General features: G+C 35.2%; 1 protein-coding gene across 2 annotated transcripts in view; it reads left to right on the forward strand.

Moving 5' to 3' along the window:
- Positions 1-11,617, forward strand: part of FZD6 (frizzled class receptor 6) — a 62,869-nt gene extending 51,252 nt beyond the window's left edge. For both annotated transcript variants that reach the window (XM_027849969.1, XM_027849970.1), the window contains exon 7: positions 10,861-11,617. In XM_027849969.1, the coding sequence (XP_027705770.1) occupies positions 10,861-11,029 (169 nt within the window). In that variant the 3' untranslated portion in view covers positions 11,030-11,617. The remainder of the gene's footprint in view (positions 1-10,860) is intronic.
- Positions 11,618-14,975: the final 3,358 nt, after the last annotated feature.

Raw genomic sequence — 14,975 nt, forward strand, 5'->3', positions numbered from 1 at the left:
ACAATGCAGTGAGAAAAATATATGGTGTACAGTTGAAAAAAGTAAATTTGAAATATAAACAAGTGATTAGCAATGAAAAATGGGAAGCAGAAAGCAGAAATAATGGCACTGATTTTGATAATTTTATACAGAGTAAATTTAACTGATGTAAATCTATTGTCACAGGACAACCAAAACAGCCTAGAAAATGCCTTATTGAGTAAATACTTTAAGTTACTTTCCAAGCAGAATATTGCCAAAGACAGTGCTAGAATGTAAACTATAAAATATGGATCTGAACAGATTGTTGGAAAAACTAGACTTGACCAACATATGGAGAGTTCTGAATGAAAATACATTAAATACAAATTTTTTTTAATAATTTATAGTCCCTTTATAAGAATCAATCATTCTAGGTTTAAAAAACTGAAACATGTAAAAAGGCAAATAATAAATGAGTGCTTTATAGACTAAAATGTAATAAAAACAGTAGTAAGGAAAATATAAGCAAAAGATACAGACTTAAACAGACATTAAATTATGACAGCATGTATAATGAATGGATCAAAGGACAAATAATAGAAACAATAAGTAATTACATTGAATATAATGATAATAGATTTTACATACCAAAACTTAAAAGATACAGTTAAAGCAGGCTTCACTGGAAAATTTCAGTTTTTTAAATTTGATAGCATAAATGAACTGAGCATAGAATTTAAAGAGACTAGGAAATTAATAAATTAGCAATCCTAAAACAAATACAAAAACAAAAATATTGAAAATTAGAATAAGAAGAGAAAAGCTTTAAAATAAAGACTATAGAACTGGTAAGCAAAATAAGAAGTCTTTTTTGAAAAGAGTAATAAAAACACCTGAACAAGAAAAAGAGAAATCAGTTACCATTTTTAAACTGACAAAGTGAATTCACAACAGAGAGGAAATAAAAAGAATTAGAAAACATTAGAAGATTATATGCTAGCAAAACTGAAAATTCAAAAGAATTTAATGAGTGCAAAATATAAAGTTGCTACATTAACAAAATAGATTTTAACCAAATCTCAGTAAATTAGGGAAATGAACTGCTAAAGGAGAAATGAAAGCCCAGGCTAGCTGAATTTACAGTTGATTTCTATCAGATACTTAACAATTAATACCTATGCTATAAAAAAGTAGAGGCAGAAAGCACTTTGCCAAACTTCTTTTCTAAGACAGATATGGTCCTGACAGCTAGGTAGTGCAATGGAGAGAGTGCTGGGCCTGAAGTCAAGGCTTATCTTCTGGGTTCAAAACTGACCTCAGACACTAACTTTGTGACCCCGGGCAAGTCACCTAACCCTATTTGTCTCAGTTCGTCATTTATGAAATGAGCTGGAGAAGGAAATGACAAACCATTGTCTTTGCGAAGAGAACCCCAAATGAGGTCGTGAAAAGTCAGACACAACTGAAATGACTGAACAATAACATTTGTTCTGATACTCAAACTAGGGAAAGAAAGCAGAAAAAGAGAACTATAGACTAATCTCACTAATTAATTTTAATATAAAAATTTTTGATAAAAAACCCCCACAAAGTGATTATAGGAAGATATCTGGAAAATAATTTGCTGTGGCCCAGCTATTAACCTTTCCAGGTAACTCTTCATTTTCCATTAACTGTTTTGATTAGTTTCAGCAACACGAACATCATACTTCCTCCAGGATAAACTCATCATCTGAAATATCATCATCATGCAGAGTGACTCAGCTTTTGATACAAAACACCTTAGCACCCTCAGTTACTTGTCCCCTCTGAGTGGAGGGCTGGAGGGTAGAGCAATAAAAATCCTTCCTCCCAAAGCCGCCTTTTTTAGGGCTCAGGATTTCCAGGTAACTCTTCATTTTCCATCAGCTTCTCTGCTTGCTTTCAATTCCACAAACATGGATATGTGCCTACCTCCTTTCCCAAACCTTTTTGGTTACCTTTTGTATATTGTAGATTGGATTAGATTGTAAGCGTCTTGAGAGCAGGGACTGTCTTTTCTTGTTTCCCCAGTGCTTATCACAGTGCCTGGCACATAGTAGATGCTTAATAAGTATTTATTGACTTGACCCAGTTAGATTCCTACAAGGGATGTAAAGATGGTTCAATGTTAGGAAAATAATTAGCATAATTGCTCATAAACAGAAAGAGAGCAGGATTTTGTCAATAGATGCAGAAGACATTGCATCAAATATTATCTGTAACACTGACATCCAAAGTAAAGAGTTGATACAACACCAAGAACCATTCCTCAAAAGGTCAAGGAATGTGAACAAACTTTTCATATAAAATGCACACTACAAAGGACCATATTTAAACATGCTCCAAATATCAGAAGGTAAGACAAATGCAAATTAAAACAACTCAGAGATTCTCCTTTATACTGTGCAAATTGGCAAAGGTAGTAGAAGATGGAACTGTCATTGTTGGAAGGGCTAGAGAAAGACAGGCACACTATTGATGGAGCTATGAAGTGATCCAGCTGTTCTGGATATCACTTTGGAATTATGCAAAGAAAATTTAAAAAGAGAAACTCAACTGTCTATAATTTGAGTAATCAGGGAAGTCATAGATGGAAAAAGAATTTCCAAATTGGTTACCAAAATATTCCAAATTGGTTACCAAAATATTTATAGTGACATGTAACAAAGTGGTAATAAAGAACTGAAAACAGTGGTTAGCCACCAGTTTAAGAAAGTCTGAAAACACTATTGCATATGAATTTAATGGAATATTATGTAGCAAGAAAGTGAGGAATTCAGAGAAGTGTATGAAGACTTGTATGAACTATGAGTGAAATAATCAAAACCAAGCACATTGATTCTAATGTAAATGAGAAAATCATTAAAACAAAAAAAGTAAGTCGTGCTCTGAGTATTTGAAAATCCAGTGATGGTCCCAGAGTATAGATAATGAAACATACATACTCTGCCTCTCCACCATTACCTCCAATGCTAAGAGACAGGGCTACTAGAACAGAATATTATATTCATTATCTAATGCGGTCATTCTGGATTTTTTTTGCATAATTGCTTTTCAGTCAGGCAGAGAGATTTTAAATGACAATAATATAAAGATTAAAAACATTAATAAAGTATATTTTAAAAAATAATTCTGATCCCAGAGAACACATGATAAAATATCCCTCTTCATGATAAAAATAAAGAGTCTTATTAAGGAAACATGCTTTGTCGGATGTGGCCATTGTTCTTGGTGGCTTGAGTTGATTGCTTTTTCTTTGTTTAAAAGGAAGGTTTAGTCTAGAAAAGTTGCATAGGTACATCCAGAAATGACCAATGTAAAAACAAATAGAATATAAAGTTATTGAGGCAACCAAAAGAGAATAACTTTGGGCTTGAGGAAGGGGAAAGAATTATCCTAGATAATAATTATCCTTCTCTAAAGAAGGAGAGGGAAGTTTGATGAAGCGATTTAATATTTTGTGGAACCAGGTTTTCACAGGTGAAGTTCACTCAAAGAGAAAGAAGAATCATGAAATACACCCTTATCTGACCTGGACAAAAAAAAAAATTGTAAAATGAAGTTACAGCAATAAAAATAGAATAAAGTGGTATGGAGCTGGACTGAGCCAAAGGTGAGGATATACACACACTCACTGTAGTGTAGACTAAGCTACCCATAAAATGGAAAAGAGCTGCAAAATGGATTAGAAAAGAAAAACCAACAATTTGTGAGAGAAACACTTAAAGCAATTTAAGTGAGGGGCTGGAGTAAAATTGCTGTGCCTCCCTGAATGCAAAAATGCAGAAGTGGCAATCAGGTTTTCAAACAATCTAATATTACAAATGGATACTATAAAGAGATACAGATAGGGAAACTACATTACAGTTAAAAGTATAGTAGAAAATGAAATCAATTAATAGAAATTTAGTAACCACCTACTGTGTGCCAGGCACTATGGAAAATATCAGATATTAAAAGATGAAAGTGAAGTCTTTTCTTTCCTCAAAAAACTTTCATTATGTTGGGGGAGAAACATATATACTCATAAGTATATATAAAAGAAATGGCATCAATATTAATATACATGCAAAAAATTTCATAGCATAAATACCTAAAGGAAAAGTTCATTATTAAATTGTAAAAATACCCAGATTGTAGGACAATAATTCTAGTTCACTTTAGAGTAACTTTTTCAGACTTAGACATCTAACAGAAAATAGAACAAGAAAGAAATAGTGGATTTGAGGAGACATTTTGGAATACGAGAATTTTGACAGTTATGACTGGGAATTTTGACTATACTTTTTTCAGCGTGACATTGTCCCTTTCCAAAAAAAAAAATCATGTGCTAGGGCATAAAATTCATAAAGAAGGGCAGAAAGACACACATATGCAATTTATTCTTGACAGACGATAACACAATAAAAATTTTAATCAGTAAGGAAAATGTAAAGAGAAGAGACTGGGGGCAGCTAGATGGCGCAGTGGATAGAGCACCAGCCCTGGAGTTACGAGCACCTGAGTTCAAATCTGGCCTCAGGTACTTGACACTTACTAGCTGTGTGACCCCGGACAAGTCATTTAACCTTGATTGCCTCACCAAAGAGCCAAAAAAAAAAAAAAGAGACTGACTTAAATGGAGAATATGGTGAAAATAACAATGAGGTAATGTGCCCCAAATGATAAAATGCAACTGAAGCAGTTTCCTTAGAGAAAATGTATATCCTGGAACATTTATATTAACTAAAGAGAGAGAGGAAGTTACACTAATGTTGAACATGAATTTTTAAAAATTAGAAAATCAACAAATTGGTAATCCTAAAACAAGTTCACAAGAAGGAATCCATCAAATGAAAAATAAAATTGAAAATAAAAAGAATATTGATGACAAAAGCTTTTTTAGGAAAAAAATCACTAAAATCAAGAAATCAGTAGCTAATCTGGTCCCTATGAAAACAGGAAGGCAGTTATCAAAGTAAAATTGAGAAGGAAATTATTAAACTTGTACCATGTTCCAAGCACTATGCTAAGTGCTGATGACATGAAGGACAAAAATAGCCTCTATCCTCAATGAGTTTACTTTCTAACAGGAGAGACAAATATGAAAATAGGTATATGTAAAATATAGAATAGATGGAAGGTTATTTTATAAAGAAAGGTGGCGGCAGCTGGTGAAACTGGAAAAGGTCTCCTATGGAAGGTGGGATTTGAGCTGAGTCTTGAAGAGAAACTAAGAGAAGTGAGGAGAGAGAATATTACAAGCTTGAGGGACAATACAGAGGCATGGAGACAGAAGGCCAGATTGTAGAGTACGTGGAGGGGAGTAAATAAAAATCTGCAGTCTGTAATAAAATCTAAAAGGGGTCAGGTTGTGAAGACCTTTATGTTCCAGAGGACTTTATATTTGATCCTGGAGGTACTGGGAACCAGAAGAGTTTATTTAATGGGAGATGAAATGGTTATGCCAATGCTTTAGGAGAATCACTTTGAGAGGTTAATAGAAGATGGATTGTAATTGAGAGAGACCAATTAGAAGGCTATTCCGTAGTCTAGGTGGGAGTTGGTATGAGCCTGAACTAGTCTGGTGGCTGTGTGAGTGGAGAGAAGGGGATATATTTGAGAGATGTTGTGAAGGTAGAAATGACAAAAATTGGCAACCTATTGGACATTTGGAGAGAATAAGAATGAGGAGTCAAGACATACTGGTACAGGCTTGTGAGCTGCGGTTTTATGAGTGTAGAACTACAAAGTACCATGAACCTGGAGTAGTTGTCTTCTGGGGGAATCTAATCTATGAGTGTGAATTAGAGTAGTATCCCAGAAAGGGCGCTACAGGACAGCTTGACTAGAACAGATTTACCCAGAGTAGGTCCATGTTCAAGAATCAGAGTGTGTTAAAGAATAAATTCTCAAGGTATCTGAAAGGACATGATGCAAAATGCTGGGGAAGGATGGCAATGGAGTCATAGATATTACTACAACTGAAAAAAAGGAGTTGTGTTCACAGGGTTTTTTTTTTTACTATGAAAATGTTATTCATTGATAAATTTAGTATGTCATTGAAAGCATTTCATAATCTGACCTCTTTTCCACCTTTCCAGGCTTCTTACACTTTACTCTCTTTCACGAACTTTTATGATCTAGTTGCCCTGTTCTATATGCTTTTCCTTGTATGTGACTCTTCCATTTCCCAACTCCGTGTCTTTGTACTGCTGTCCCCCAGGCCTGTAATGTTTTGGCCTTACCTCTAATTCTTAGCTTCCTTGGCTTCCTTCAAGACTTAGCTTAAATTCCGTCATCTACAGGCAGCTCTTTCTTGTTCCCTTGAGTTGTTGCTAATTCTTCCCCTCAGAGATTACATCCCATCTACTCTATAATTACCTAGTGTGTGCCAAATCTTCATATGTTGTTTTTCCTATCAGACTGTGAGCCGCTTAAGTTCATAGACTGTTTTTACCTTTCTTTGCATAACTAGCACTTAGCACAGTATCAGGCACACTTGTTGATTAGGTGATTTTGACTGCAAAGAGTACTGGATTTATAGTCAGTGGATATAGATTCATATCCTGACTCTGCCACTTACTATTTGTATGACTACGTGCTACTAGTCATTTAACTTTTGGGCCTTAGTTTCCTTATCTGTAAAATAATGAGAGTGGACCTTAAGTGGTGATCCCTGAAGTCCCTTCTAGGTCAAAACCTAAAATCTATGCTTTAAATCTATAAGCTTTCTTTGCTTTTGTGAATTCTATAGCTCCTTGAACTATGAGGAATATCTAGTCCTAGGGGCCAACAGTAAAAATAGATCACCCCATGTCAGTAAGTCATAAAGTAGAACTTTCTGTTGTTCCTTTGCATCAAGAAATAAAATAATGTTTCATCAAAAAAAAATTCCAAAATTATCATTTCCAGGATGTTGCAAAGGTTGGTTCCAATAAAATCCTTGGTTTTCAGAACATATTATAAAGCAACTTACATAAACTGAGGATGTTATGACAAAGAATTAGGCCATAGATACCTACTTTTAAAAAAAACCACTTCTAGCCAAAAGCTAAAAGACACTTACCTATATATACAACATTGTGCCACTATTAATAAAAGAAAAAAAAAGATATTGGATTTGGGGACTGCGTGATATAAATTATAGAGGATAAAAAGTACTACAAATAACAGAATGGAAAAAGAATGAGGAGTATTGTGGTATTAGAAGTGAATAATGGTTACATTAATCTCACATTTTAAAGCCTAGAATTGTGGTTGAATTACACTGGGTTGGACTAAGTGATATCCATGTCTTTTCCAGTTCTAAATCTATTATGCTCAGTATAAATCCTCACAAAAATCTGAAACTAATTTCTTGCCCTGGCCCAGATTTAAGGCTTTCCTTAGAACCGGAAGGTTAAATTGTGTTTCAGCCGTTAGTTTTGTTGTTTATATTATCCTCCTTCACTTGTAAACTCCACAGAACGAAAAATTAACAACATTACCAATCAAACAGAAAGTATTTACCAAACACCTGCCTTGTGTCAGACACATGCTGGGGCAACTAGGTGGCGCAGAGGATAGAGCTCCAGCCTTGAAGTCAGGAGGACCTGAGTTCAAATCCAGTCTCAGACACATAACACACAACACGTACTAGCTGTGTGACCCTGGGCAAGTCACTTAACCCCAGTTGCCTAGCAAAAACAAAAACAAAACAAAAACAGAAGGAGACACACTATGCTAAGCACTGGGAATACAAAGACAAAATGAAATGTTCTCTATCCTCAAGAAGCTTATGAGAGAAAACACATAATTAGAATATATACCAAGTAAGTAGGTTGGGATAGGGAAGGGAACTCCCAGATGAAATTCCTACAAATCCAGGATGGTAACTTCTCTATTACAGTCTTAGAGGACTGTCTAGGGCCCTGAGAGGTTCAGTGACTTGCCCAGTCATATAACTCGTGTGTGTCAGAAGTAAAATTCAAACACTTTCTGGATCTTTCTGGATGGGCCCTTGGCTAGTTTTCTATCTGCCATGTCATGCAGCCTCTAAGTAAATATGAAGTAATTATGAGGTTTGGGTACTAGCTGATGGGGAAATCAGAAAGGCCCACATCTTGGAGGTGGTACCTGAGCCAGGCTGTGAAGGGAACAAGGAATTTTAAAAGGTGAATTTGAGGAATGAATGCTTTCCAGGCATAGGAACAATGGGGTACCCTGGCCATATATATTTATATCCTTAATAAATGTTTGTTCATTGACATATAGAGAAGATGGAATGTTTGTGAGGAAAAGCACGTAGACAATTTGGCTAAAACAAAGAGTTCATGAAAGGAAATAGGATGTAATAAGTCCAGAGAGGTAAGTCTGAGCCAGATTGTGACAATTTTTAATCACCAAACAAGACTTTGTATTTTGTCCTAGTGTCAGTAGGGAGGCACTGGAATTTTTGAGGGGGAGAGGGGATAACATGGTCAGACTCTTGCTTTAGGAATATCATTTTTTCAGCTTTAGGAGGGATGGATTAGAGAAGAAAGGGAGACCAATTAGGAGGTTGTTGGAATAGTACAGGGTGATAGGCAATGCAGGCCTGACTTAGAGTGGTGACTGTGTGTCAAGAGAAGGGGCCGTATTTGAAAGATGTTGGAGAAATAGAATTGTTAAGACTAGGCAACTGATGAGATATTGAGGTTGAGGAAAAGTGAGGAGTTAAGGATGACCTCTCAGTTTCAAACCTCGATGACTAGAAGGATAGTAATGCCTTAAGAGAAATAAGTGTCTTAAAAAGTGAGGAAGAAGAATGAATCTGAGGGCAAAACTAGGGACTCTGTTTTAAATGCCTTTAGAGCATTTAGTTTAAAATGTCCAATATGTGGAACTGGAATGCAGGAGAAAGACAAAAGCTGGATATGTACATGGGGGAGTCATCTGCATAGAGATTGTAATTGAAACCCTGGGATCTAATGAAATCCCCGTGAGGAAAGGGCTAGGGATAGAGTTTAGAGATGCAGCCACAGTTAAGGGTTGGGATGTGGATAGCGATGCAGCAAAAGAGACTGAAGATTTTGACTCAAACAGATAGGACACCTACCCCATGTGAAGTAAAAACCGTACAGGCCTAGAGATAGAGTTATGTTAGGTTTGAAGCCACTAGAAACCACTTGTTCAACAAAATCCATCTCTAAGGGGTTTCCAAGCTAGTGTAGCCTCAGCAGATACTGTGCAGCAGAATCAGAAAGTGAATGGTAAGAAGAAACCAATGAAGCTGGAGTCAAAATGTTTTAGAAGGAAGTTTCTGTAACGTCACTTCAATGGTGTTTATCTCAATAGGTGTTCAATGAAATGCTAAAAATAATGACATAAAGTGACTTAGAGATTTTGTAATTTCTAATGTTCAGTCTCACCTCTACTCAGGTATCTTACACCATCATCTTTTCACTAAATCCAATAGGGTTTTGTGCTAATTTAGGAAACAAAAATAGTATGATGATTTTTCCTTTCACTGTCTCTTCCCTTTAAATAATATTTTCAAGTAGGAAAGCATTCTAATATACTGTTTCTCACTCTTTAGAATTAACTTTCTGGCAATGGAATAAAAATACCCACATGTGTCTTAACTAGTGGCTAGTATCTATGGCTAAAATTAGCCTTTTCCTGACAATTGGGCCATTCAAAATGGCTATTCAAATCTATCTAAAGAGACTGATGGTTCATGCTAATGCTGATGATGTGAATTTACATCCCTATCCACTTAGTAATCGATCTTTTACAAAAATGCTGTGCTTTTGGCAAAGCATCAGTATATGGTGCCCATAATTTTACAATTTCAAATAGTCTTCATAAAATTTAAAATTTATTTCCTGGCTGTTTGGAGCTAAATAATGATAGGACTCCAGATAATTCATAGTGGAAACAAATTTTAAAGTGTTGTAGCTTGCTTTGTGTGGATCTGGGACCTTGCAATCATTGCCTGAAGTTTAGATGTGATAATTCACAAAGCACTGCATTCATTTCACGTTTTGCTTCTATCCTCACAACAACATTAGCATTTATATAGCACTTTAAGATTTGCAAAAAATTTGCAAATATCTCAATTTATCTTCACAACAACTCTAAGAAATAGGTGCTATTATTATCTCCATTTTTCAGATGAGGAAACTGAGGCAGACAGATTAACTTACTTGCCCAGGGTCACATGGCTAGTAAGTGCATAAGGCTAGATTTCAACTCTGGTCTTCCTGACTCCAAGTCCAAGCATTCTATCCACTGCTGAACTAATAGAATTCTAGTAGACTTTTTTTTTTTTACCTCCTAACTCCACCAGCCAGAACAACCAAAGCATCACTAACACATTTGTTTGAAAAATCTGTCAGTTCTTATTCATTTCTTGTATTGAGCTAAAAGTTACCACCAAGTCCAGTTGTATTTTACTATCTCAGATGCAACTTCTTTGGAATTGGGAAAACATATCCTTTTGCATAACACTAACAACCCCATCTGTTGTTTGTATGCAGTATGCAACTAATATTTGTTTTATGCAACAAAAAAAAAACACCTTTGTCTTTTTCAGATACAGTTTTTATCTTCTATAACAATATACTTCTATTTTACTAAGGTCTAGTCTAGATGGTATATTAAGGCAGACTTCTTCCTATTCTCCCTTTATTAAGTCAGCTTCAGCAAGATGGCATCCTTTATCCTCCATTAAAAAAAAACCAAACATATTAATAGAGAAGAGAGATCTGTTTATCAGCAATGATGTAAGTATTTCTAGCAGGATTATTTAAAGGCCAGAGAGGTCTGTACTGTTCTGAGTGATAATTTCACCATTCTTACTACAGAATCAAATCCAGTATAATTTTGTGCAGATGTATTTTTCAATGTGTAAGTTAATCTTTTTTTTTTCTTTAGGGTAACTCCAAAAGCCAATTTTACTGAAACTCACCTTCTGCAGAGTAGCAACTTGCAGATACCCAGCACTTCACAACCAGGTAGTCCTAAGGGCTCTACATCACTGCTCATCCACTCTACTTTGGACACTGGGAAAGAACAGAGTTCTGGAAATAATTCAGATACTTGAAAAAGGAAAATCTCCACACAATTTCATTTAACTACTAACCTAGAAGGGGATTCATATTACACTGGAAAAGACCAATGAACTAAGCCTTACAAACACCTTTGTATACATCTCTCATTTTGCACATAGAGTTACATTGCTTGCTGTTACAATGGAGAGAAGGGATTTCAAGGATGCTGTGTCAGTTTATGAAGAGGTTAATGATAGCAAGAAACCCAAAAAACTGAATTGCACAGGTTTAACAATAACAGGACAGATATGGAGATGGTGGAGAGAAGAATCTTTCTCTTAAGTTGATGAACACTGTCTCTTAAAACTTATTGTAGGCTGACCATTTCACTTTTGTGAGATTGTCAAGATTTTATTTTACTGCAATAATTTTACTCTAACTCTTCCTACTTGTCTTTTTTATTTTAAGAGTAAGTATATAAAGGATTGCCAAAACTATTTAAATTTTGTACTATACTGCTGGGCCGTTATCTCATTTTAACACTGTCATTGGTAGTTTTTACACTGAGTTTTAAAGAGAAAATAGGGAGTGGAATGGAGATAATAATAGCACCTATCTTACAACATTGTTGTGAGGATCAAATGAGGTAATACATGTAAAGCACTTTGTAAACCATAAAGCGCTTTATAAATGTTAGTGACTATTAATATCATTATCAATATTCATTTTTCAGGGTAATATAAAAAAAGTGGCCCTCTAAAACTGTTTGTGACTTCATAGGTATAGGAAACCTCTTTACCAGTGCATCTGAGTACCTGCTCTGCGACTTCTGGTCTTAGAGAATAGTCAGGGCCACTTGAGAAGTGCAATGACTTGCCCCTTTGCCACTAGTATCAAAGGCAGGACTTGAATCCAGGTCTTCCTGGCTGCAAATTTACCTTTCTGTCTTCTATGCCATTCTTCCTATCAGAATGGTGATCTACCATCTAAATGTTCTTAAAATGACAATTTAAGTTTTTTGCCATCTGTCTTTAAAATCTAAAATCTGTAAATAATTTTGTATGCCTCAAATATTAGAAACTCCTACTGATATGAAGTGCCTATTGATTTTTAAAATTAAACAGATCTTTAGTGCAGCAGAATTTAAGGTGCTTTCTTCAAGTGTAACTAATGTGGTATTGTGCTGTTCATGACATTTCTGTAATCAATCCTTTTACTTTTTTTAAGCTCATTAAGACAATATTCTGAAGGATTCTGTGATGTTACCTTCTTTAATCAAGCTATATGAGATTGTGCTCCTCTTTTTTAAAAAATGTTTATGGGGGCAGCTAGGTGGCGCAGTGGATAGAGCACCAGCCCTGAAGTCAGGAGCCAGCCTCAGACCAAACATTTGACACACTTGACACTTACTAGTTGTGTGATCCTGGGCAAGTCACTTAACCCCACTTGCCTTTAAAAAAACAAAAGTTTATGATCTCCTAAAAATGTAATTAAGACTTTGACAGATAACTTGATTTTAACTCCCCAAAGGAAAATATTATTTTCAGTGATAAGGGGAAGTTTGTATGATAATTTTTATCAAAAATGGACAATAAAGCATGTAATGAAAATCAAGATGTTCTGCCTTTACAGAAAGAGGTATCAAAACTTCACAGAATTTTTTAATTGTATCTCTTATTAGTAATAGGTGTATTTTCAGTGGCACATTTAAAATAATCAAAATACTTTGTGTCACATGATTCTTCTTCAAATAAATTGTATAGAATTTACTCAGGTGCCTTAGGATTTTGCTAAACATTCACCATTATATATCAGTAATACTAGTGTCACTAAAATAAGAAATGTAGTTATGGTAAACAAAAAAAAAACTTTCCAGCATACTTTGAAATTTAAAGATATTTCTTCATGTCATTTTATTTCACACCAAATAAAATGTTTAGTAATTTATTGCCTTAAATAAGATTCCCTGATGCTTTTGATTTTTCCTGTTTATTTTGAATACACAGTTGAACTATAAAGAAAATATCCAATATGCTACATTAAAATATTGTAAATATTAATGTTTTTACATTTATAAATGTGAGCTTTGTATACACTTTCAGCTATATGTAACTTTACATACTTTGTCAACTATTTGTTTAATCTTTTCCATAATAAAATGTTGTTTGTTTAAGCCAGTTTTTCCAGAGTATTCTGTGGTTATAGGGATTGTTCCATTTTTTTCTTTTCTATCCCCAGTGTCTAGCACAGTGCCTGGCACATAATAGGTATTCAATATAAATGTTTGTTGACAGATTGATTATATGAACAGACCTGACCTGAGAGCAATATGGTTTCCTCTGTAAACTTCAGATCAAGATTTGAATTAGGTTCTCTGATATGTGCTTGGGGATAAGATGTCTGCAACACTTAATCATAATTTTTCAGGAAAGCCTTATATTGATAAACACATTTGTGTATATATGCAAGTATATGAAATCTGTAGTATCTAAATTGCTTCTAACAACATGAGTAAGCAAGACAAAGTTGTCAGTGAATAAACAAAGAGCTGGGAGATGTGAAGGGCAAAGGGAGGACCTAAAGGGTTCTATCATAAGGATTATAAACAGGATGCCCTGAAACAAGACACAGAGAACTACAGTAAAATAAAGTATGGGAGGTCTCAAAACAACATTTGACTCTAAATCTAGCATTCTACTATATGAAAGCTTAGATGTCCAGGTTTCAAGCCTGAATGCCATCTAGACAATTGTGGGGTTTAGAAAGAACTTTCCTAACAACTTTTATGAGGTAGGCAGTGAAAGTACTATTTTATAGCTGAGGAAAGTAACATTCATATCTATAAATAAGTTACACAAGGTCACATAGCTAGTAAGAAGTAAAGCTGGGACTTGTACCCAAGTCAGTGAACTGCAAGTTTAATGTCCTTTTCATTACACCACACAAGTAGTTTGGAGCAAGAAGTCCAGAGTATGGAGCATCTGGAATGGATATGTCTCTTTGAGGTTATAGAAGTGTCATTCTAAAGACAGAATGTCAAGAGAGTATTCCAACATGAAACTGAAATTCCATTCCCAAATGCCTGGGAGAATGTCTCCACTGTTGGAGAAATTACAGAAGAGGGGGTTAAGGAATTGGGCGGATAATTTACATGTTCTTTGCCAGGAAATCCAAGTGAAGGCATCAGAGACGAAGAATGACACTAGTTGCAAAGAAATGGGTAACAATGGAAAGGTTGATCTGAGAGTCATTTTAAAAAGTAAATTGAACATGACAAAAGAAGGACTAATTCAGACCTTCAGCAGATGCACGAAGATTTGTTGGTAACCAATGGTTATGAAATGAGAATGTGGAAAGTACATTTGATTATTTTTGTCTTGAATGTGTGAGAAAAAAGATGGACTGGTTATTTGATTCATAAGTATAAGAATAAACTGTGTCTGTGTCAGTGGAGGCTAGAAAAGAAAAAATAGAAGAGAATTAATAGCTGCCTTCAAGTATTTGAAGAGTTTTACCACAGAAGAGTGATTAGACTTGTTTTGCTTGGGCGTAGATGACACAATTAGAAACAATGGGGTGGAAGTTACAGAGAGACAAAAAGAGAAAAAACTTTCTCCTAATTAGAGCTCTCCCAAAGTGGAATGAGCTACCTTGGGATTTAGTGCCTCCCTCTCCATTGAATATCTTCAAGCTCAGGATGGATAGACACTTGTGACTGTATCAGGGGGGATCCCTCAATAACTGAATACCCTACCATTCACTTGATGAAATCACAAGATGTAAGGAGCAAGTGACAGAGACAGTGAGGTATAAGTGTATATACCTCTTTCAGATTTTGGGTGACTACATTTGGAGGATGTAGGGGCATACTTCTTTGGACTTTGACCCATTTGAACATGATAGGACAACAAATTCAACTGAGAACTGGCAGAAAAGATGACCTTACCCCTGGGTGGAGATCATCTGGATGATAGTTTTAGGAATCATACTACAGAGTCA

Source organism: Vombatus ursinus, unplaced genomic scaffold, assembly GCF_900497805.2.
Source record: "Vombatus ursinus unplaced genomic scaffold, bare-nosed wombat genome assembly UNPS02008961.1, whole genome shotgun sequence".
Classification (NCBI taxonomy): domain Eukaryota; kingdom Metazoa; phylum Chordata; class Mammalia; order Diprotodontia; family Vombatidae; genus Vombatus; species Vombatus ursinus.